The sequence below is a fragment of the Salvia hispanica genome, chromosome 2 (genome assembly GCF_023119035.1).
Source record: "Salvia hispanica cultivar TCC Black 2014 chromosome 2, UniMelb_Shisp_WGS_1.0, whole genome shotgun sequence".
Taxonomy (NCBI): domain Eukaryota; kingdom Viridiplantae; phylum Streptophyta; class Magnoliopsida; order Lamiales; family Lamiaceae; genus Salvia; species Salvia hispanica.
In genome coordinates, this window is record NC_062966.1 from 7,245,279 (window position 1) to 7,268,427 (window position 23,149).

Genomic DNA, 23,149 nt, shown 5'->3' on the forward strand with positions numbered 1-23,149 from the left:
ATACAATTGATTAAATCGTGAGCAATAAAACTTTAATCTGGACCTATCTCAGCTTAATGAAAGGAAACCACTTGCAATGAAAAGCAGCTACACAAAAGAGAGAAATTGAAGTCTGGATTCCATGAACTCAGAAACAGGAGCCACAATCCGAATTCGGAAAAGGCCTGAGGAAAGATGGTATTAAATTAGCACTATAAATAATAAATAAGGCGAGTAGTAGCCTCGAGCCCCGATTGGTGGGGTGAAGTTCAAAAAACTAAACAGTGTTAATACTGTTTAAATTAGGAATTAATTGGGTAGGAACAGAAAGAATTGAAGCAAGAGTCGGTCTGTAAATGAAATCGCTGCTCTGATTCCAGTATCGCCATATTCAATTCATCTAGTAGGAACTGTACACAGATTGAGAGAGGAAGGGAGGGAGCCCCCTCTAATGAATTGCAAATTTAGAGAGAGAAGAAAGAGAGCTAGGTAGTGTGTTTTTTTAGCATATGTACTCACTTTATTCGCTCTTAATTTCGTACTCCCTCTGTCTCACACGATGCCAATAAATAAAATAGTTATAGTGAAGGGAAAAAGTAAAATAAGATAAGTTGCATATAGTTTGGAAAGATGATAATAAATGGAGGAGGAAAAGTAAACTAAAAGAAAGAATAACTACAGAGAGAATCCTCATCTATATTATTATCTCTTTTACTTTATTTTCACTTTAGCTATTTATAATTATTTACACAAAATATGTAGTAAAAAAAAAATAGAAATGTGCCAATTAGGTTGGGACAGAGAATATATACTTAGTATCTTTGTATATATCCATAATACGAATCCAAACCCTACATAACATAGATAGAGATAGAGAGAGAAGTCCTCATTACATTGATACAGCATAGAAATGGGTCCATTGTCCTCTTAATGAATTCAAAACCTTTTTTCTGTAAAGACACGATCCGGGTCTGCGGCTCCTCACTCCACTGTCCCCCCCTTCTTCTTCCTCGATTGCTTCTTCTTCAAAATAGAGGAGGAGTAGAGAAGAGAAGAAATTCTGTGGTGAGAGTTATATATCTATCTCTAGCCCGCAGAGGTAGCGCAGTTGGTTCAGAAGGGACAAAGTTTGCAAAAATATATCTGATCTCTACACTACACATGGAAGATCAATACGGCATGGGCGATCTGCGGCAGTACATGAGCAGCCGCCCTTTATTTCCACCGGAGTCGCTATCCAGCCACCCGTACGACATGCTCATCTTCCGCTCAGATTCCGGTAATAACACCGCAGGAGGTGGTGCCTGCTACAGCGGTTTCGAGAGTTCAGGAAGATGGCCTCGCCAGGAAACGCTCACTCTTCTGGAGATCAGATCGAGACTCGACCCCAAATTCAAGGAGGCCAACCAAAAGGGCCCCTTGTGGGATCAAGTCTCAAGGTATGTCTCAATTTTCACTTTAACCTAATTTTCCACATTCTAGGTTGTTTAATCAAACAACTAAATTATCATCTAACCATTTCCTGTCTAAAATCACCTTCAAATATGCTATCATGCCTGCATCTGTGGTTGGAGATTTAATCTCAAGCCCTCTCCTCTCTCTCCTCCACTTTCCCTTTTCCAAAACTACACTAATTATTTAATTAACAAAACTGGAATCCAATTCAAAGTCCAGTTCAAGATTTCAGCAAACTAAATAGATTTCTTACATTTAATTTGCTTTATTCCAGTGTGACAGTCACCTTGCATCACTCAGTTTCTGCAATATTGTTTCGGGCAACAAAATTTCCAACTTTCCAGCTGCAATAAAGATTAGTTTTTTGGGCGTTTCTAGTAAACGTTTATTTCGAGTTTTAATATTCTAGAAAAGACGAGAGCTGCAACAGCTACTTTCTCAATTCCACACACGCAAAAATATGAATTAATGTTTTTATTTTATGTATGAATAGTCGTATTCTTCTAAATTGGGTTGCTCTACACAACTGTATCCACAAAAACACATGAGTTCTTCCTTCCTCAGCAAACATCAATATCACATGAAGATTTCCCCTAGTTTCTGAAAAGAAACTAGGGTAAAGTAAACTTCACAACCACATCATCATTTATTAATTCTCCATCATTATTCAAATACTCACTTCGTCCTAGCCTGAGTGACATATTTGTTTTTGTACGTGTTTTTAACAAATAATACTAATAAATAGTTAAAAGTGAAGAGAAAATATTGTAGAGATGAGTTTGTTTTTACATTATTCGCTCTCTTACTATTTTTCCTCCACTTTTTCACAAAACTCATGCGAAAAATAAATGTGTCACTTAGCCTGGGACAGAGGGAGTGTAAGACTAAATAAAATTAAAATCAGGATAATGTCCGAGGAGCATGGATACCAGAGGAGCAGCAAGAAATGCAGAGAGAAATTTGAGAATTTATACAAATATTACAAGAAGACGAAAGAAGGCAAAGCCGGAAGACAAGACGGAAAACACTACAGATTTTTCCGACAACTCGAAGCCCTCTACGGCGGCAGCGAAGATCCAGCACCTCCTCATCCCAACCTGTTGACAACTTCAAAGGTCTCCGACGCGAGCCTCAGCCTGTCGAACTACTCAGAAGCCGACACGAGCTCATCCGATGACAGCCATGGCGGGTGGAAGGCTAAAATTAGCGATTTCATCGACGCGCATATGAAGAAGATGATGGAGAAGCAGGAGGCGTGGATGGAGAAGATGATGAGCGCGATGGAGGAGAAGGAGAGGGAGCGGGCGGCGAGGGAGGAGGAGTGGAGAAAACACGATGCGGCGAGGATAGAGAGCGAGCGCGAGTTCTGGGCGAGCGAGCGCGCGTGGATTGAATCGCGCGACGCGGCGCTCATGGACGCGCTGCACGGACTCACTGGGAGCGGCGTCTGGCCGGAATGCGAGATCAGCAGGCTGATGCAGCTGACGGAGGGGAAATTCGAGGAGGAGATGGTTTGGGAGGAGATCGCGAGCAAGATGTCGTGTTTTGGATATGAGAGGAGTGCTTCGGTGTGTAAGCAGAAATGGGAAAGCATCCATAATTATGTGACCAAGAAGAGCAAACATTATTGCGATCAAGGGAATATAAGCTTAAATCAGAATCAGAATCCGAACCCGAATCCGAATCCGAATCAGAATGCGGCGGCTGGCATAAGCGAGAGCTGCTTCAGGTACTTCATGGGAGATGATTATGGAAGGATCATCGACTGAGATCAAGGATGCTTCAATAATTGGGTGAAAATCTAACTAACTACTACATGTGTTAGTTTGAAGAAGACCTAATTGATGCTACTTTGTAGTAATATTGATTTAAGCTTTTGATAATATATGTGTCTTTTTTTGGGGTCGAATTTTTTTTTCTGTTGAATGATTGAATTACTTTCACCAGGAACTTATCTAGTTTTACTTTTATTATTATTATTATTATAATTGTTATTAAGATGGGGTTGTTTCCTGTAAATGTACTGTTTGACAGCTGCATTAATATTAATTTTAAGATTTACTATTAGAGTACGTGTTTATGTGCGGTGGATGGGATACATGAAAACATTAATCTTTTTTTCTGGTTCCTTTCTTTTGTTTACATTAAAAGCTGAGTCCTGTATACATTGATTGATGGGGTTCAATATAATTCCTCGAGAAGTTATTATGAAATAAAGTTACTCCATAATAAAGTTACTCGTCCACGATTACAAGTCCATGTTTGGCAAGGCAAATTTTCAGAAATGGAGTAAAAAATGGATGACAAATGGCTAGTAGAAGGTGAGTAGTACATTTATATACTAGCTTTATAATTAAATATGAATGAGATAACTTTAGTAGAATATAATGAATATGATTGGGAAGTTTTATTGAATTAATTTAATATTTTTATGTTATGGATATCTATGATTTGCGAGTTTAAAATGATACTATAAAACTCAGTTATATATAAAAATTGATATGCGGTAAAAAAAAAGTAGTAGTAACATTTGTGTTAGATATACTAAAAAATGTTTGCAATCAAATGTAATGATGTTTCATAAATAGACGTGTCCACAGTAAGATTTTTCTTAAATGTATACATTTGTATGTTTATATCTCATTTTAATCTAAACGGATTTGTACTTTAAAAAGCTTCTACATTGTAACTTATTTTGAATAGGTGCAAACGTAGCTTACTATCTAAAATTATTACTAAAACATAGTACTACTATGTTACATGAAACAGTTTATTGCTCTGTCCATCGACAATGATGTTTTAGGAAATTAAAATTAGATTTAATAAGTGAAACTGAAAAGGAGATAAGTATATGAACACAAGAAACTATCCTATTACAAATTTTTTTTTAAATTCATAATAAGTAGTACTCCCTCCGTCCCAAGGTATTAGACCAACTTTCCTTTTTGGGATGTCCCAACATATTAGACTCATTTCCTTTTTTAGCAAAAAGCATCTATCTTATTTTATTCTCCACCTACTTTTTTCTCTCTTCTCTCCCCTACTTTTTCCCTCTCTCATACTTTACTCTCTCCACTTTAATTATTTAAATATCAATTCCTTAAATCATGTGCCCAAAAGAAGTGAGTCTAATACTCCGGGACGGAGGGAGTAGTATGCAATGACAGTTTTTACTGTTTTTTATGAGTGAAAAAGGTACAATGATGTCTAACTAGAGTACCCAATTTTAATAGTTTCTGTAAGGTACCCATAAAATCAAAATGTGAATATGAGGAAGTAATAATTGAATTATATAGTATTATGTCATGGTGAATGACAAATGTCAAGGCGAAATAATTGGAGAAAATATGAGAAAATGCTTAGAAAATTGGAAACTAACTGTTTGAAACCGTTCTCTGCATTCCTTACTCATGTACGTGTTCTCAAAATTTAGTACCATGAAATATTGTATACATAAAACTAATCTCCTTGGGTATTAGTATTTATTTATAATGCAAATCTATTGATAATCTAAAGTTCATTGTCTTTTAAGGTGGTGTTCGATTGGCAAGATTATATCCCATTATTACATTGTATTATGTTTGGTTCATGAGATTGAATTTTATGACATAATCTTAGATGGATAGTCATATGATAATTATTCAAAGTCAATCCCCTCCTACTATTTAATTTTACAATTTAATCCTAAATTATACGTTTCTTATATTCAACCAAACACCATGCGCCTAATAATATATGTGTATATTTCGTTCTGCATGATGTTGTATCATAATATAGTAGGCATAAGATAAGACTAAAATCACTGACATATCGGAAACGCATATGCTTTATCAAACCTACTAGTACTACTATTTTTATGTTTATCTATCATGAACCTGACATAAATTTAATCCCTTACACAATACTTATTTTAATCCCTTGCACAATACTTACTTTACTAACAAAAATATCACAAAGCATATTCCATTTCATGTACATATATCAACACTACAGATACACAAAAGTGCAGAAATACGTTTATAAATTCTTTGAAAATTCATGCTATGATTACATTACAAAACATGATAATGATATATATTCATGAGCTAGATAGGATTAATTAATTCACATATACTGTATAGTCTGACGCATTGTCATATAGATTGCTTATGTAACACTTAAATTGGACATGTTTTATGCCAATTCAATCTTACTGAGAACTTCCATTTTTAATATATTTTGTAAAAGTGTATACATAATAACTCCAACAGAAGTTTCATTTAAAGAATGCAGAGTGCTGACTTTTTCTTCTGATAGTTGGAAGCTTTGGTACTTCACCAGCTCATTCAGATGAACAGTTAGAGAGAGAGAGAGAAGATCTGTTTCTCTCTGGTGTACAACATGCACCTCTGCTAATCTTGCTTCCTCGTTTTCTTTCATTTAATATGGTCTGAAGTGAACTGTACAAAATAAATTATTGTGAACTTTTTTTACATATATACTTGGTTGTACACACATTAATGTGTGCTTGTGCGTGTGATGGGAGGCAACGAATTCATGATTTGATTGAAATGACACCACATTTGGCATCGTTGATAAGCACATAAATTTGAATCAAGGAAAAGGTTGGATTTCATCAAACTTTTCCAGATATTATGTTTCTCCTGAAATTTGTTTCTAATGGAATTGGAATTTGATTTTTCAGTCTGTTTTGAAAGTTGTAGCCTTCATTTGTACCAACATACATAAACTTTGCTCATACTACAATAGAATGAAAAATAAAAATTTAAATAGGGAATACTACATATTAGAGATTTAACTAGTGTTATGGAATCTTGTGACTCATAATTTCACAAGTACACGAGAATCTCAATCCTCCTTGCAAATTGATTAATTAAGGAACCAGTTAGTTAGTTCTTGGCAACATCAAGTTACAATGTAGCCTTCCTATAGTAATACTAGTGTGAAGTTTGTGGCCATTTTCAGTAAGCCCAATCACATTTGGTATCAGGCCCAGTATCCACTTCTATGTTGATGGCCCAATTTGTTGAACCCTAGCCACGGGTCACTTGCGGAGTGGTTTGTGCTCACCGACTCCTGTTTACTCGGTGACTTCTTTGATTCATCTCATTCACTCATTCTCACATACTCTCTCTCCTCTCTTTAGAGCGACGATTCCCTTTCTCTCTGCAAATTAGGGTGTCCATCTTATCTTCTTGAAGCCTCCTCCCCGTGCGTAAGCTTGAGAGTCATTTACCTTGCTCCTCCTTCGCGTGTGTATACACCGCGTGTAACACCCCGCCCTCCTAGGGTATAATAAATTCGGCGGTCGTTACCTGGGCGACTTAAATGCGACATGAAACAAGGCTAGGGTTTCATTGAAAGAGATTTGACCTAGGTATTTAATAACTAATAAGACAATAAAACAAGGTTTAATCAAGAATAATCAATGAAGAGTGGATAACATAAAAGACGATCAAAGACAAGGGTTCGGCTCGAATTCAACAAAAACACAAGATGTCTCAAATCAAGAAATAAGTTCAAAACGACTAAGAGATAATAATGAGTTTCAAAAGAATTAGCGGAAGCATCCAAGAGAAAGTGAAACCATGTATGGAGACACGACTACACTCGAAATTCAAAATATTCATCTTATTAATTAATTTTGCTCAACACCCGCCAACGCTCGTCGCCATTCAACCTGCACATAAGGAAAACACATGCAGGGCTGAATATTTTGAAATACCCAGTGGACTCATGCCAAAACATTTTATTTAATAAGTTATGCCACCCTTACCATAGTGAACTCGAGTTTTAAGCAGTTATAAAAGAATATCACGAGTATCACAAAAATATTTTCATAGACAGGCTAGTCAAACAACTCCCCAATTTCCTCATCGATTTCCACAATCACAATCACAATCTTTTCATGGTGCGACGAAAGCGTGGCCACGCTTTTCGCCCACGAGACCGACCGACTAGCAAGGACGGCTCCCGATCCCACCTTGTACACAGCCTGGTAGGGTTTGCGGCCCATACTCAGATCCGAATTCGTTTAAACATATCTATAGCCATTGTAGCCATCAAAGATCTTTCAACGCTCCTACTAAAATAAAAAACCGTGCTTCTATCAGGAGTTTGTCGATCGATGGCCTATTTATGCTATTTCTGGGGCTCCTAACCACCAATCACCAATCAGGCAAATCAGACATTCCTCCACCGATCAGACCCTTGGCTTCGACCGGAAAAGAAGTTTATTTTCCACACCAACGTCATCTTATTTCAGTAAGGCTTAGAAATAATCGGACTGACATTGCAACCTTTCACGATAGGTAGTCTAAGCCTATCTAGGTTGTGAAATTATTCTTTTTCTTTGTTTAGAACTGACCGTGTTACCTTAAAGTGAACGACGCCCACAACCGGTCTACTAAAACAAAGACTTAGACTTTGTTAAGTTACTTATACATTTAAACATGTAATAAACATCCATTAAATGTAAAACATAACAACATTATAACAAAAATAATCTGTTTATTCCATTGGAAAATAAAATAAGAGTTTCAACAGTATTCAATCACTCGAAAGGTGATTTCTAGTATACAAACTCTAACAACATGCACACATATATTCCACATCTCCTTTATCCCACTTTCTCTCAATAAAGATGCATGAGGGTTCAAGAATACCGATTAATCGGTTAGAAGAAGAAGAAGAATTAATATTAAAAATACCTTTTCTTGAGAAAAACGAACGGTAGAAACGAAGTAAAGACTTGGTTCTTCAAAAATCTTGAAGCTCAAACTCTAATTCTTCTCAAAGGATGGAGGATTAATGGAGAAAAGTAGAAGAAAATTGAGAGAATGTGATGAGAGAGAGGGGGCGTGTAATATGGAGTAGGGGGCGAAAATTTTAGGGTCTAGGGTTGGGTTTTTGCTCTTATATAGGCTTCAATAAAATCTTTAGGTAATTAAATAGAATATTTGGAAAGATTTCATTCTCCACAATTAAATAAATAAATATTTTGGAGTAGGGGAGAAGAAATAACAAAAATGGACTAGGGTATCAAGGCATGTAGTTTTCGAAAATTATGGCTTCAATATAGCCAAGATTTTGTTTTGGTATATTTTCCGGAGTAGAATAAAATATCACGGAGCAACAATAAAAATAAAAATTCTCCCATTGATGAAGGGAAAATAGGCGTGTAATTTGCCTTTTAAATAAGGAACGGATTTTGAATATTAACTAAAATAAGATATGGCAAGATCTTTTTGAGGTATGGTAAGGTTTACTAGAATATTTGATTTTAGGTATGGAAGGAAATCAATAAGGAATCAATTAAACAAGTAAAATAATATTTCCTTCCCAACATAGGTGATTTTCGAAAATCACCTAGGCACTAAGGGGGTCGATTTTCTCATAAAAAGGAATAATTGGGTTTTGGATTTAATTTGGATAAATATCCCAAGAATTAAATTAAATCCGGAAAAATAGGATTTTCACAAATAAAAGGAAGGGGTTTCGAGAATTTCAAATGAATAAAGGTGGTGTAGCCTTTATGGAAATTTCTTAATATTCTCACTCACCCTTAAACAAATAATTCACCACATAAATCACCTTTAATTCAAATATTCACATGCCACGTCATATAATCAACAAGTTTGACTTTTCAAACTTCCAACGCAAAAACCCTAAACTCGACTAGGTCATAATTTCGTTCCTCAATTAATTTCACGTTTCCTGAGTCATAAATTAAGGAATTAAATTTTTGGCTGTAAAATTAGGGTTCGAAAAAGTTGGGGTGTTACACCGCGTGAATAAGGGATTTGTAGTGGGAGGCTGTTGTGGGAACCTTTGGTTTTTGGTCTTACAGTTAGAGCATCTCCAACAAGGAAGGATAAATAAAAAAGATATATCATTTATATACCTCATCAAAAAGTGAAATATACATTTCTTAAAAGAAACATACTCCAAAGGAAAAAGGTATATTTATAGGTAAATGATTTTTTAAACATAAAATAATAATACAAAATGCATTAAAAAACATGAAGTGTGATACCTTCTCAAATACCTTCTCCCTTGAAGAATGGTTTTTCATGAAAAGAAGGCAAATATGGTAGTTATAAAATTTTACCTCTCCACACCTCTTCATTGAGAGCATCTCCAAGGGGAGAGGTAAAAGTTATATAACTACCATATTTACCTTTTTTTCATGAAAAATCATTCTCCAAGGGGAGAGGTAAATGGAGAAGTATTATACATTTTCCCATTTTGAAGATGTATCTTTACCTCTCCATTAATGGAGAGGTAAAATTTTATAACTACCATATTTGTCTTCTTTTCATGAAAAACCATTCTCCAAGGGAGAAGGTATTTGAGAAGGTATCACACTTTATGTTTTTTAATGCATTTTGTACTATTATTTTATGCTTAAATAATCATTTACCTTTCTATATACATTTTTCCTTTGGAGTATGTTTCTTTTTGGAAGGGTATATTTCACTTTTTGAGGAGGTATATGGATGATATACCTCTTTTATTTACCCTTCCTTGTTGAAGATGCTCTGATGGAGAGGTAAAGATACCTCTTCAAAATGGAAAAAGGTATAATACCTTCTCAAATACCTCTCCCATTGGAGAAAGATTTTTAATGAAAAAAAGGTAAATATGGTAGTTATATAACTTTACCTCTCCATTTACCTCTCCCCTTGGAGATGTTCTTAAAACGACTGTGGTTCTTGTGGTGTGCGAGAAAGCTCATGTGTTGGTGTGAATGTTGTCGTGGTAATTTGAGGTTTCATCTCATGTGGCCTCAAGTGTGGATGAAGATATAGGGTTTTCGATGTGCTAAGCTTGACAGATTGTGATATGTATGTCTACTTCCCTTGGTGTAAATCGGCTCCAGCAAATCGGAGTTGGCTGGATATTGTGGGTCGAATATCAAAGGATCTGCAGTTGTACTCGGTGCAACCTGGGCCACCTTAATATTGAGTTTACTAATTTGTTCCGGTTCCTATATCATTTGTATTTCTTGTGTCTTGAAATTACTAACAGTTTGCAATTGTGTTTTAGGATAATTCTCTTGAGACTAACTTTTGTTTAGATCTTTTTCTTTCTTGATTTGTTTTGTGAGGGTTGGTCGCCTCAGTGTTAGTAGGGATAGCCGCATTGTATCAAACATTTGGTTGTCCTGTAGCCACGTTGTATATCAAACACTCGGTTGATCTATGCCTAACAACTACGGTTGTGTTTTACCCTGAAAGTTGGTATTTTGTCCAAAGAAAATACTCTCTCTGTCCCATTAGAAATGAAACGTTTTACTTTTTAGTTTCTTCCATTAAAAATGAAACATTTCTAAAAATGGAAACAATACTTTATTTACTTTTTCTTCTCTCTTACTTTACTCTCTCTTCATTAACTCACAAAACAACACTACCTAAAATCCTGTGCCGAAAAGCAAATGTTGCATATTTAATGGGAAAGAGTAAGTATAATGAGAAGTCGGCTTTATCCCACCGAGTAGTTGGCTTATGCAGGTTCTTCCAGAAAACTCACAATCCGAGCAATTGTTGGGTTGGATCACTGAATGGTTGGAAACCCAATTGGTTAATAGTCATCTTGTGTTCTTTATTTTGAGTCTAACTTCGCCTTATATATTTTGGGCATATTTCCTTCACAATCTCAACACAATGATCAAAATACCATTAAGGGCATCCATAGTAGTGGACTTAAAACTCGCCCCAAAATCTACCACCACTCATATTTTTTTTCCATCAGCCCCAAAATCCGCCACAACATTTTTCACCCTGTTTTAAAAATTAAAATTAGTGAATACAATAAACTAGAAAAAAAAGTACAAAGAGGAACAAACTAGAAATAAATAGCAAGAAACAAACTTCAGCAAAATTAATTTCTTTGATCATATCTCGTTGGAGTTGAGCATGGGTTTGCTCCTCACGCATTTTAGCCTATTGAAGAATAAACTCCTAAAATTAGAACGGTGCACCCTGATGTTACGGCTCATTGGCTACATCGGAGCTAGGTCCAGCATCCTCATCCCCGACTATTATGTTATACATAATGATGTATACATACATTATAATAGACATACAAAATTTGTACGAAAAACACATCGGGCCTTTCACTATTGCGTAGCGTGATTCAGCACAACAAATGTCCGCTTGACATACTTTCGTGCAGCCTCTTTCCTTTGAGCAAATAAAACGCTCTTCTACTTAGTTGGGAAAGTAATCAACTTCACAAATAGGGGCCACCTCGGGTATATGTCATCAGCAAAGTAGTACCACATACTCATTCCGTCCATGAAAAATAGAGCACTATGAATGGCACGAGTTTTAATGTAGAATTGGTAAACTAAGAGAGAATGGAAAAAAGTAAGAGAGAAGTAGTGTTAGTGAAATGTGAGGTTCATATTATTAGTAAGAGATAAGGAAAAAAAAGTAAGAGAGAAGTTGTTGAAAACTTTCCTTTTTTGGAATGTGTTCTATTTTTTGTGGACAACCAAAAATGGCAAATGTGATCTATTTTTCGTGGACGCAGGGAGTATAACATAGTTGGGTCTTTGCTGTGAATTCGATGGTCAGGGCTCTACCATTGCATTGTTTGTTGACATTGATATCGTTGTTAGAAATGGCCACATTGAAGTAAGCATGACATATCCAAAGTCGTTTGTCAACAACGGCTTCGAGAATAATCGTCGGGTGGGTTCCTCTGTTTACATGGTCGCAAAAAAAAATTCAAGCCCAAAGCATTCAATCAATACTTCCTTGTGTCCCCAAAAATCCGAGAGTCATGTCGTGCAAATTCATCAGGGGTTGGACATCGGCAGCGGTCCCCTTTTGCAAATATGTATCACGGAATGCCTCCACAACTCCACAAAAAAATTTCTTCAAGCACTCGCGCCCTAGTTGTACTTGTATCAGCGACATGGATATACTCATCAAATTGATCTGTTGTGCCTCCATAAGCCAACTGCTTAACTGCAGTCGTGCACTTCTGCATCGTCGAGAGTCCGAGTCTACTGGCATCGGGACAATATTGGAGGTAATCTTCACGTCTCGCCAACGTTTTTGCAATGTGTAAGAAAAGGGAACAACACATTCTGAAACGACAATGAAAAACTTCTTCGCCTTACTATGGTTCGTCAGCAAAGTAGTCTGCGACTAGCCGTTCGGCAGCCACGATATGCTCTTGGAACACGAATTCCTACTGGTGGATTAACCTAGGTAACTGTTGTTTTCATTGTTGCAATACCCTCTCGTTATATTATTGACCATATTCCAACATGAACTGGTCTAAATAATCCAAAAATTCGTCGGTGGATCCATTTGGAAATAGAAGTGAATATAGAATAGAGAAATAAATGAGATGAGAAGAGATTGGAGTAAAGGGATGATGAAATGAGGTGTGAAGTGGTGTATCTATAGAGTACAAATCATGAATATAATATTTTTTAAAAATAAAATTTGAGGCGGAACCACGCGCAATAGCTTCGCGGCAACCGCTGTGCCCAAGAGAAGACTACTCGGACCCCATTCGCCATTCCATCTACAATAGTGTCGCAAAATCCGCCAGATGCGACCGAGCAACGGTGCTATTGCGCATGCCCTGACAAGCTTAATTCAAGCAATAAGAAGTCAAAACATGTCAAGCCAATACCCTAAAATAGTTAAAAATCTGTATGGATGAACGCTTGATACGAGAATTCGCAACTAGCTACTTTTCTGACGGAAGAGGAAAGCTTGATACGAGAATTTAGCAAAATGCGATTAGAAGTGATAAGGGCACCCGAAACAGTGGAAGGGCGAATTGCCACTTTGGTAGTTAAACCAGATCTGAAAATGAGAATCGTTGCAGCGCAACGGATGGATGCGGAACTAGAGGAAATCCGAATTGAAGTGAGAATCGGTGAATCCGAAAAATTTAGTGAGGAGTCCGACAATGCCCTCACCTTTGAAGGAAGACTGTGCGTACCAAACAACGAAGAACTTAAGAACGAAATTATGAGTGAAGCTCATGAAACTTCATACACTGCTCACCCTGGAAGCACGAAGATGTATCAAGACTTGAAGAAGTCCTTTTGGTGGAACGGCATGAAGAGGGATATCGCGGCATTTGTGGAACGTTGCTTAGCCTGCCAACAGGTGAAGGCATTACATCAACGACCGCATGGAAAATTACAACCATTAGAGATACCCTAGTGGAAATGGGAGCACATCGCCATGGATTTTGTGACGGCCTTGCCGAGGACCCTAAATGGGAACACCGCAATCTGGGTTATTATAGATCGACTTACCAAGTGTGCACACTTCATACCAATTCCAGTAACCCATGGATCGAGCAAGCTGGCTCGGATTTACATAAAGGAGATCGTGCGATTGCACGGAGTCCCAGTGACAATTACGTCCGATCGTGACCCGAAGTTCACATCAAAATTTTGGATTAGTCTACAGCGCGAGCTTGGAACACGATTGAATTTTAGCACGGCGTTTCACCCGCAATTCGATGGGAATCCGTACTACCGCTGATTGAATTTGCTTAGCTTCCAAGCAACAATCAACATGGCGCCATATGAAGCCTTATACATAAGAAAATGTTGATCACCGCTCTACTAGGATGAAGTTGCCGAGCGAAGGGTGCTAGGACCCGATGCAGTCGAAGAGATGATTGAAGTCGTTTGACAAATTCGTGGGAGGATAAAGGAAGCCCAGGACAGACAAAAGTCATACGCTGACGTCCGACGAACCGACTTACAATTTCAAGCCGGCGATAAGGTTTTTCTCAAAGTGTCCCCGTCGAAAGGGATAACGCGTTTTGGTGTTAAAGGGAAATTGAAACCGCGTTTTATCGGACCTTATGAAATTCTAGAAGAAATAGGACCCGTAGCCTATCGATTGGCGCTACCGCCAAGTCTTGGAAACGTGCACAACGTCTTTCACGTATCGCAGTTGCAGAAGTACGTGTTCGACCCGAAACACGTGATTCACTACGAAGAAGTCGCGTTGAATCCCGACTTGAGCTATGAAGAGAAACCCCAGATGATCTTGGACCGAAAGGTTCAGAATTTGAGAAATAAATCCATTGCTAGCGTGAAAGTACTATGGAGAAACCACGAATATGAAGAAGCCACGTGGGAGCTGGAGGACAAAATGATGGAACTGTACCCGGAACTCTTTCCATAAAGGTACCAAATTTCGGGACGAAATTTCTTTTAAGGGTGGTAGAATGTAACACCCCACTTTTTTGAACCCTAATTTTTGGGTTATAAAATTTTTGCATTAAATGCCTTAAATAATATGATATGTGGATTAATTGATGAGTGATTATTTGCATAGTTTTGTTATGACCTAATTGTGATTTGGAATTGAGATTGAGTTGAATAGTCAACTTATGGATTATATGACGTGGCTATTGAATAGTCAAAGATGTGGAAAATATGACGTGGCCGTTGAAAGGTCAATGTGTTGAGAAAATGAGGTAGAAGTAAAGAAATGATTGATTTTGTGTGAATACTTGATGCGGAGTAATATAATTGTGGTGAATTATTTTCCCAATGGTTGAGTGAGATTAAATAGGATTTTCATAAATATCCTACACATATTATTAGAATTTTCGACCCTACTATTTAATAGAGAAGGAATCATATTTTTCTTGGATTTAATTATTTACTTGGGATAATTATCCGAATTAAACCCAAAGTCCGATTATTCCTAATTTATTTCATAAATTTTCGGCCCCCATGATTTTCTTCAAGGAGATTATTTTATTCTATTATTTGATCCCTTGTTTATTCTCTTCCATAAATAAGTTCAAATATCCTAGCATATCTTGCCAAATCTAAGAAGATCTTGTCATATCCTAATTAAATTAGGATTTGAATTTAAATTCCTTGTGAGAGAGGCATAAAAATCGCCTATTTCCTTTTAATTGGAGATGATTTATTATTTTATTCTACTCCGTGAAATATTTGAATTAAATCATAGGCTAATTAAATAGCCAAAAATTCGAAACCCCATTATTTCTCCTAGCAAATCACGCCAACTTCAACCAACAAATCTCTTCCAAATCTTTATTTATTTAATTGTTGGATTATATCTTGCACTCTATAAATACATGAGAAATCCTAAACCCTAGCATCACAAAATCACGCCCCCACTCTCCCAAAATTTCAAAATCTCTCTCCCACTCTCTCCAAAATTTTCTTCTACTTTTCTCCAAGATTTCTTCATCAATTGAGAAGAATTCAAGTGGAAATTCAAGAATTTGTTGAAGAATCAATGCTATTACTTGTTTCTACCGTTCGTTCTATTGAAAAAGATATTTTCTATATTAATCTTTCTACCTCTACCGATCAATCGGTGTTCTTGAGTCTACATACATTTAGATTGAGTGAAGGGAAAATTAATGGATGAATGGGATGCATGTGAGTGTGTGTGCGTGTGTGTGTGTGTGAAAACCGTGTGTGTGTGTGTATGCATGCCTCGGCGTGCGTGCACGTGGGTACGTGTGCGTGTGATGTGTATGGTGAAACACTCATGCGTGACATATTTTGATGATAAATCTGGAGTTATAGTGCGAATAAAAGCGATATGATAATCGTACTTCGATTTTGAATAGTGATATTAAAACGTATTGATGGGAGAAAGGGAAAACGTTGGGAACATGCATGATTTTTGAATCAATAATTGAGACTGATTTGTGATACACATAACTGAAAGGTGATAACTCGCGCTCGCAGCGTGATAGCAAGGGGAAGAGAATACTTACAATCTAAGCCGTCGAGGTGGGCTTTCTTTTAAAATATGGACATTGTCCTAAATCGTTATTGATGAGAATGAAATCTGTGTTATCATGCCTTGATTTATTTTGTCGTGCCTATCCCTTGTGGCTATGCCACTATTGATATAAATCGAATTCGGATCCTTGTAGAGCCGCAAACTCTACTTGGGTTAGTGTACACCAATGTTAGACCGAGTGCTGGCGTATAGGTCGGCCGGTCTAGTGACCTGGATTGCGGCCGCAGTCCTTGTCGTGTAGAATGAGGATATGGTAAACGTCGATGAGAAAAATGGTTGCGCGACCGTGATTTTGGATAAATTATATATTGTGGTGCCTCGGGCCTTTCTAAAGATAAAACCCCGGTGGACACTTGAAAATGGCATGATAACTATATTTATGATAAAACTGTTTTCGGCATGAGTCCACTGAGTATGTTTATAGTACTCAGTCTTGCATGTGTTTCCCTATGTGTAGGTTGAGCGGTGACGAGCGGGTGGCGGTGTTGAGCAGGAAATAATAATATGATCTGTTTGAAACTTCGAGTGTCGTTGTGTCTTCATACATAGCTTCACTTTTCTCTTGATTGCTTCCGCTGAGATATGATACCTATGAGGGTTTGGTTGAGTTTGAACTATTTTATTTCGTTGGAATATTGAGACTTGATATGGACTTGATTATTTTGAAACCTTGTCATTTTGGGAACATTAATTACGATAGCCCATTTTTCGTTGTATTTCATTGCTAAAGCATTATTCTTCTCTTACTTCATTGTTCATTAAATGTTTTGGTAAAATCTCTTTAAATGAAACCCTAGCCTATGATCTTTGTTGCATTTAAGTCTTCCTAGATAGCGATCGTCATATTTATTATACCCTAAAATGGCGGGTTGTTACATGACGAGCTTTACCCACACAAAGATCAAATTCGAGTTAATAGTGAACAGATCAGAAGATTTGTGGTTGAGATCAATTGAAGACGGTGAGAGAATTCAACTCTTGAATTCTTACGGTACGTAGATTATATTAAAATTGCTTGGTAATTATATGCATATAAACATATTTCTAGTTTACAATCTGATAAAGTTATATTTAGATGTAAATCTTTCAATCAAACTAAATAAATTTCCGCTGCAAAACCAACACGGCTCTCCCATTTCCTCCACTCTTTATCGCATTCGTTCCAGTCGGACGATGCCTCGCGTCTTGGTTTACTCATTGCTCGTGCAAGCGGACCTGACGATTGTTTAATGTTCTTCTATCACTTCATTTGCAGTGGGATGGAGGGACTATATTATACTCCCTCCATCCCATAAAATCGGGATATTTGAGACGGCACGTAAATTAATGCATAATTGTTAAAGTAAGAGAGGGAATGAGAATAATAGTTAAAATAATATTAGTGGATAGTGGAACCCACGTAATAATTAGCAGTGACAGACCCAGAAAATCTTGATTCTAGAAATCGGAGTTGAACATATAATAATAATATATTATTTTATTATTATTATTATTATTATTATTATTATTATTATTTTATTATTATTATTATTATTATTATTATTATTATTATTATTATTATTAAAAATATATATATATGTTGTACCTTTTTAGTAGCTTTATAGTAGTAATTGAAGTAGCACTTGATTCTTATGACTTAAAAATTCTTCCATTAAAAATAGCAGCAAATATTTTTATTATAATAAAATTCAAAGATATTACTATTTTATATAAATTAAAAAAAAAAAACAAAGCTTATGTACTAAAATTAAACAATACCATTACAGACACAGTTTATATCAATAAATAAAGATGATAAAATGAGTAAAATTAAAGATATCCAATTTTAATAGTTTAGTAGAAAATTAGTATGCCTAAGTGGCTGCAGCCGGCACAAAATTGGAAGAACAAACATGTTTGAGTTTAGGGATAAAATGTCAATAATAAAAAGGATAACTCTATGGGGAGAATGAAAATATGTTATTTTTACATAGTAGATGAAAAAGAAAAGTATTCTATTTTTATTGGACGGAGAGTGTATTAATTAAAAATTAATGTAGTTAAAAGAGTATTGGTATATATAAAATAGTCAAAGAAACGAGAACCACCCCCTTGCAAGTGGACCGTTCATCATTGTATGATTTCACGACACTCTTTACTTGACACCCATTACGCGCAGCCCCCACAACGCGTTACGCATTCGTGGTGTTTCCGCGGGACATGACCTCTCGTGTTGCCAGAAGCGGAGTTACGTAGGAATCTAGAGGGACCATGAACCCCTAGCAATTTCAAATTTTAGTTTGTCCTATAACTTTTAAAAATGTCCATGATCCCCTAGATTTGACCAAACTTTGTGGGTTATTTTCTTCTATTTTCCCATATTGACGGCTGCATTACCGTTTTTGTGACATTGTCGGCTCTTTCAACAACAGTTGATTTTAACGAGAACCACAATATATATCACTCTTACTTTTATATATCAATCTCTAATTATTTCTCTCGCATTATTCATTTATCTCGCATCCTCTTAATTTCGCCACTACTTCCAACAACACTAACAAAAAAAATTGCCCCAACATTAATATCTTGGCTCTGCGTGTTGCAGAAGCCCTTGTGGTCCAATATTTTGCCGATGTTCTTGTTACAGAAAGTTGGCCTTAAAAATTAGGAAAGCATTGCAAAGGGCCAATTCTAAGAAATTAAATGGACCCATCCCATTGTTTTGCTTCCAATTGACTCCAAATAATAATTGAAAGGTTGATAGAAATAACAGCGACATAAATGCGAAAATTGATGGATCAGTCAGTTATGAAATGAAAAAGAAATCACAGCAGCAAAATTGTACGGCAACTATTGAAAAAGTGTGGTGGTATTTAATTTTTTTTTTTTACTGCAATCTCTAAAATTTCACATGTAATTAATCGTTCCATTTTGTGCAGAGTGGGTTGCCCACTTGTATACTCATCTTCGAATCAGAAGAAAACTGATAATCCATTTTTATGAATATTATTTTCAGTGGTACACACAATGGATTTTTTACAAACCAGACCAGACCAGACCAAACTAGACAGTTTAGGAATTGACAGTCAAATAAAAACCTGAATTTTGCAGCTGTCTCAAATACTTCGTTAAAACCTGTCCTAAAACTCAGTATATTACGTAATCGCTTAGTATTATTGCAATTTTACATCAATATTTTTTTGAAGAGTGGTTCCATTTTGATTTGACTAGCTACTGACATATCTGAAAAACGGTCTTGCCATTCTTAGAACTCATCTTCTCATATTCCTGATTTAGCAGTATTCCTGTGTTGGTTTAGTATTTGTTTATTTTTGCATGCAGTAGTTATAATCCAGCACCTTCTATTGCTACATCTTTAGGAAAACGAATCTACACTAATTCACGAAATGACTAGGGAATTGATTTGACCATGACATGATATTTACAAGCTGATTTCGTGTGACCAAAGCTATTTTGTATATACTGATTCTATACCATAACAAATTTCAAAACTTAAGTTATACTCTCCCTCTGTTCGTGGAGTCATTTTGTCATTTTGTCATTTTGGTACGTTCCAAAGTAGTGAAGTCATTTCTCTATTCAGTAAAAGTCAACATATTTCTTCTCACTTACTTAATATCTCTTATTTATTCTCTCTTCATCCTCTATCTTTTTTATTTTCTATTTTATTTTTCATTTTACTTAGTCTACTTAACACAATTTTTATTAATCTTCCTGCCGAAAATAAATACCTCCACTAACTATGGAATGAAGGGAGTATGTATCCAAAATCGATCCACATAGTAAATACATGGGAGTAGAGGGGCTAAAGTGAAATAAATAAGAAAAGTACTACCATGTAAAAGTGTTGATTGAGCGCCCATACTGCACAATGGTGGGAACTAATATGGGCTCTTTTTATACAAATTTATATAGAAAGTATAAGCTGATAAGAGACAAAAATAGCATTGGTACTATGATAATCCCTAGTTTTAGCTATCAAGGTATAAGGAATGGCCGAATGGGCACCACGACATATGGACACGCATATACACTTTTAGCCACAAAGTTACGTACTCACGAGTTAGAGAAGGAAAATACGAACCCATATTTCTGGCTACTTTTACACCCACGCCCTTCTATTGGATCCGGATCTCGAACAAGTACAAATTAAATTCTCATTCTTGAATCCAGATGGTGTATCTTTTTAACACATCAAGTTTAATTCACTTTCTCCGTCTAAAAAGAAAATAGACAGTTTTACTATTTTGGGTTGTATCTCAAAATTAGACAAAATCTAAATATAAAAAAAAAATTAACAAATAATAATCTTACATGACCAAGTAGTTAGTTCGGCCTGGCATTAACATTCTAGTTGGACACAGACCAGAGTTTGGGCTAATTGAAATAAACATTGCAATGGGCTTATATTAGTACCCCAATTTGGGCCCAAGCACATTGTATAATTTATCTCTTTTGCAATAGATGGGATTATAAAATTAGATTAATTATAAAGAAAACAACCACACAAAAGACTAATTCCAGAAATTCCTCTGATAAACCATAATAAGAAAAAATTTGGCAAAATAGTTCAAACCCAAAAAAGCCGCTGATAAAAGTAGAAAAAACAACTTAACCATTTCCCCAGCAAAGATGTTCCTCGAAACTTATTAAAACAGGAGTCTAGCGACGATGAAAATGAGCACACAATAGTACATAAATGCAACAAACTAGTTATGTTATGCTCTCTCCTTTCAACCGAGAAAATCAAAGGGAAGCCTCATTAACTGAATCTAGTACTTGTAGTCCTTGACGTGGAGGCTTTCAGAAGCACCCTCGCTCAAGGGGCTGTCGCCCTGGTACGTTCCAAGTGTCGCTTCCGAGTTGGCCTTGCACCTTGTAAGCAATGCAGCCTGAGCCTTTCCAACATTCTCCACCTTGCCGGCCCACGCCTTGAGGGTGCTCTGTTGTAGAGCACGTCCAAACGAGAAAGACAGGGTCCATGGCTTCTTCGTCTTGAGCTTGTTCATCGCGTTGAGGTTGCGGGTGGCCTCTTCCTCACTCTGTCCACCAGACAAGAAAACGACAGCCGGGACGGCAGGGGGCATTGTTCGTTGCAAGGCACGGACAGTGTACTCAGCAACCACCTCAGGGGTGACCTTGGGAGCATCAGAGCCAGGGGTGACCATGTTTGGCTTCAACAATGTTCCCTCCAACAGGACGTGGTGGTCATTGAGGGCCTTGTAGCAAGCAGCAAGAACACGCTCTGTCACCTCAGCACACTTGTTGATGTCGTGGGGGCCATCGACAAGGATCTCGGGCTCAACAATTGGCACCAAGCCATTCTCCTGGCAGATGATGGCATAGCGGGCCAGACCATTGGCATTGTCATTGATAGCAAGCTGTGATGGCTCATTGGCACCAATCTTCAGCACAGCCCTCCATTTAGCAAAACGGGCACCAGCAGCATAGTATTGTTGGCAACGCTGGGCTAGGCCATCAAGACCTTGGGTGGTGGTCTCGCCGTTGGTTCCAGCAAGCTCAACTGTACCCTTGTCGACCTTGATACCAGGAAGAACACCACCCTCCTTCAACACATCAACAAAGGGCTTGCCTACGAGTATACAAACATATATGTGAGATAATTTATTTAATCCTCTTTCAACAGAAAAATAGCCATTCCAATATGATTAACTGATTTCATAGTCTTAGAAAAAAATATGCATTTACCAGCAGCAGTTTTCTGGTAGAGAGTCTCCTCAAAAAGGATCACACCACTCAGGTATTGAAGGGCACCAGGGGCGCAAAAAAGAAGTTCACGTAGAGCCCTCCTGTTTTCCTCAACATTCTCAACATTGATGCTTGATAAGCGCTTGCCAATTGTTCCAGTAGATTCATCAGCAGCAAGAATACCCTTTCCAGGGGTACCAATGTATGCAGCATTGGCAATAAGCTCATCTGCAAATCAAACATAGTTTAAATAATGTGGGAGATGAACATGTAAACCAACAAAATATCCCCAAACGAAAAACTTAAATCAGGCCATAACATGTCGAAAGATTAAGGTATCCCAATTCAACCTACAAGGTTCCTAGGGCAGATCCAAACAATTGAAGAAATGTAGATATACAACAGCATCTAGACTAGTTAGATAACCAAATTTAGCAGCAGCAGCAGCATTTAAAGGAAATCATGAATCGATTAACATAAAACCAACACCATTAAGAATAAGTTCGCTTAACATAAAACCAACACTAACAATCATGTAATACTAGTATGTTTGCTAAAAAGATGATAAACATACAAAAATCATCGAAAGTCACAAAATTCACGATAGCAGCCTACTTCGGATCAAAGAACAAAAACAAGTTTAAAGGAACAATAACAACAAATTAGAGATCAAAAGCAACTATATCTAAAGCTTCGGATCGTCGAAAAGACGCTGGTAAAAAGCACACCTTCGTAACTAATAAAGCATGAATCAACTATAAACATAGATCGTGACAATATTTAAGCAATTAGAGTAAAAAATAATCGATACTCAGTTGAATCCACTTCGCACCATCAGATTATCTACAACTGAACACAACATCGGACTACACAGAGTAGTATACCATCAGATTTAAAGGAAAATTTTCAGAAAATAGCGTAGAATTTCAGATCTGATAGATAAATCGACAAAACGAATAAAATTAGCATAATTATCTTAGATCCCTTAATAAAAACCAAATTGGTACTAAAACGGTGTTTAGAAAGTTCAAAAAAGCAGCATAGGCTGAAAATCTTACCAGCGTACTTTCCGCGGTAGGCAGTCATGGTTGCAGATTCAATATGTTGAGAGAAGAACAAGAGGAAGATGCAGAGACTGAAATGAGACTTGGGTGTGAATAAGGTGGGTGGGGGTAGGGGTTTTTATAACAACAAAGGGGTTTTGGGGTTGATAC

At 36.8% G+C, this 23,149-nt stretch overlaps 2 protein-coding genes across 2 annotated transcripts; one reads left to right on the forward strand and one right to left on the reverse strand.

Annotated features, from left to right (window-relative positions):
* The first annotated feature begins 838 nt into the window (after positions 1-838).
* LOC125204696 (trihelix transcription factor PTL-like) lies at positions 839-3,343 on the forward strand. The gene is made up of 2 exons (XM_048103404.1): positions 839-1,418; positions 2,339-3,343. Exons 1-2 carry the CDS (start codon positions 910-912, stop codon positions 3,201-3,203), a joined length of 1,374 nt encoding a protein of 457 aa, XP_047959361.1. The 5' UTR covers positions 839-909; the 3' UTR covers positions 3,204-3,343.
* A 17,475-nt stretch (positions 3,344-20,818) lies between these two features.
* LOC125205687 (fructose-bisphosphate aldolase 1, cytoplasmic) lies at positions 20,819-23,149 on the reverse strand. The gene is made up of 3 exons (XM_048104755.1): positions 22,994-23,149; positions 21,936-22,163; positions 20,819-21,819 (listed from the first exon to the last, which is right to left on the reverse strand). Exons 1-3 carry the CDS (start codon positions 23,019-23,021, stop codon positions 20,999-21,001), a joined length of 1,077 nt encoding a protein of 358 aa, XP_047960712.1. The 5' UTR covers positions 23,022-23,149; the 3' UTR covers positions 20,819-20,998.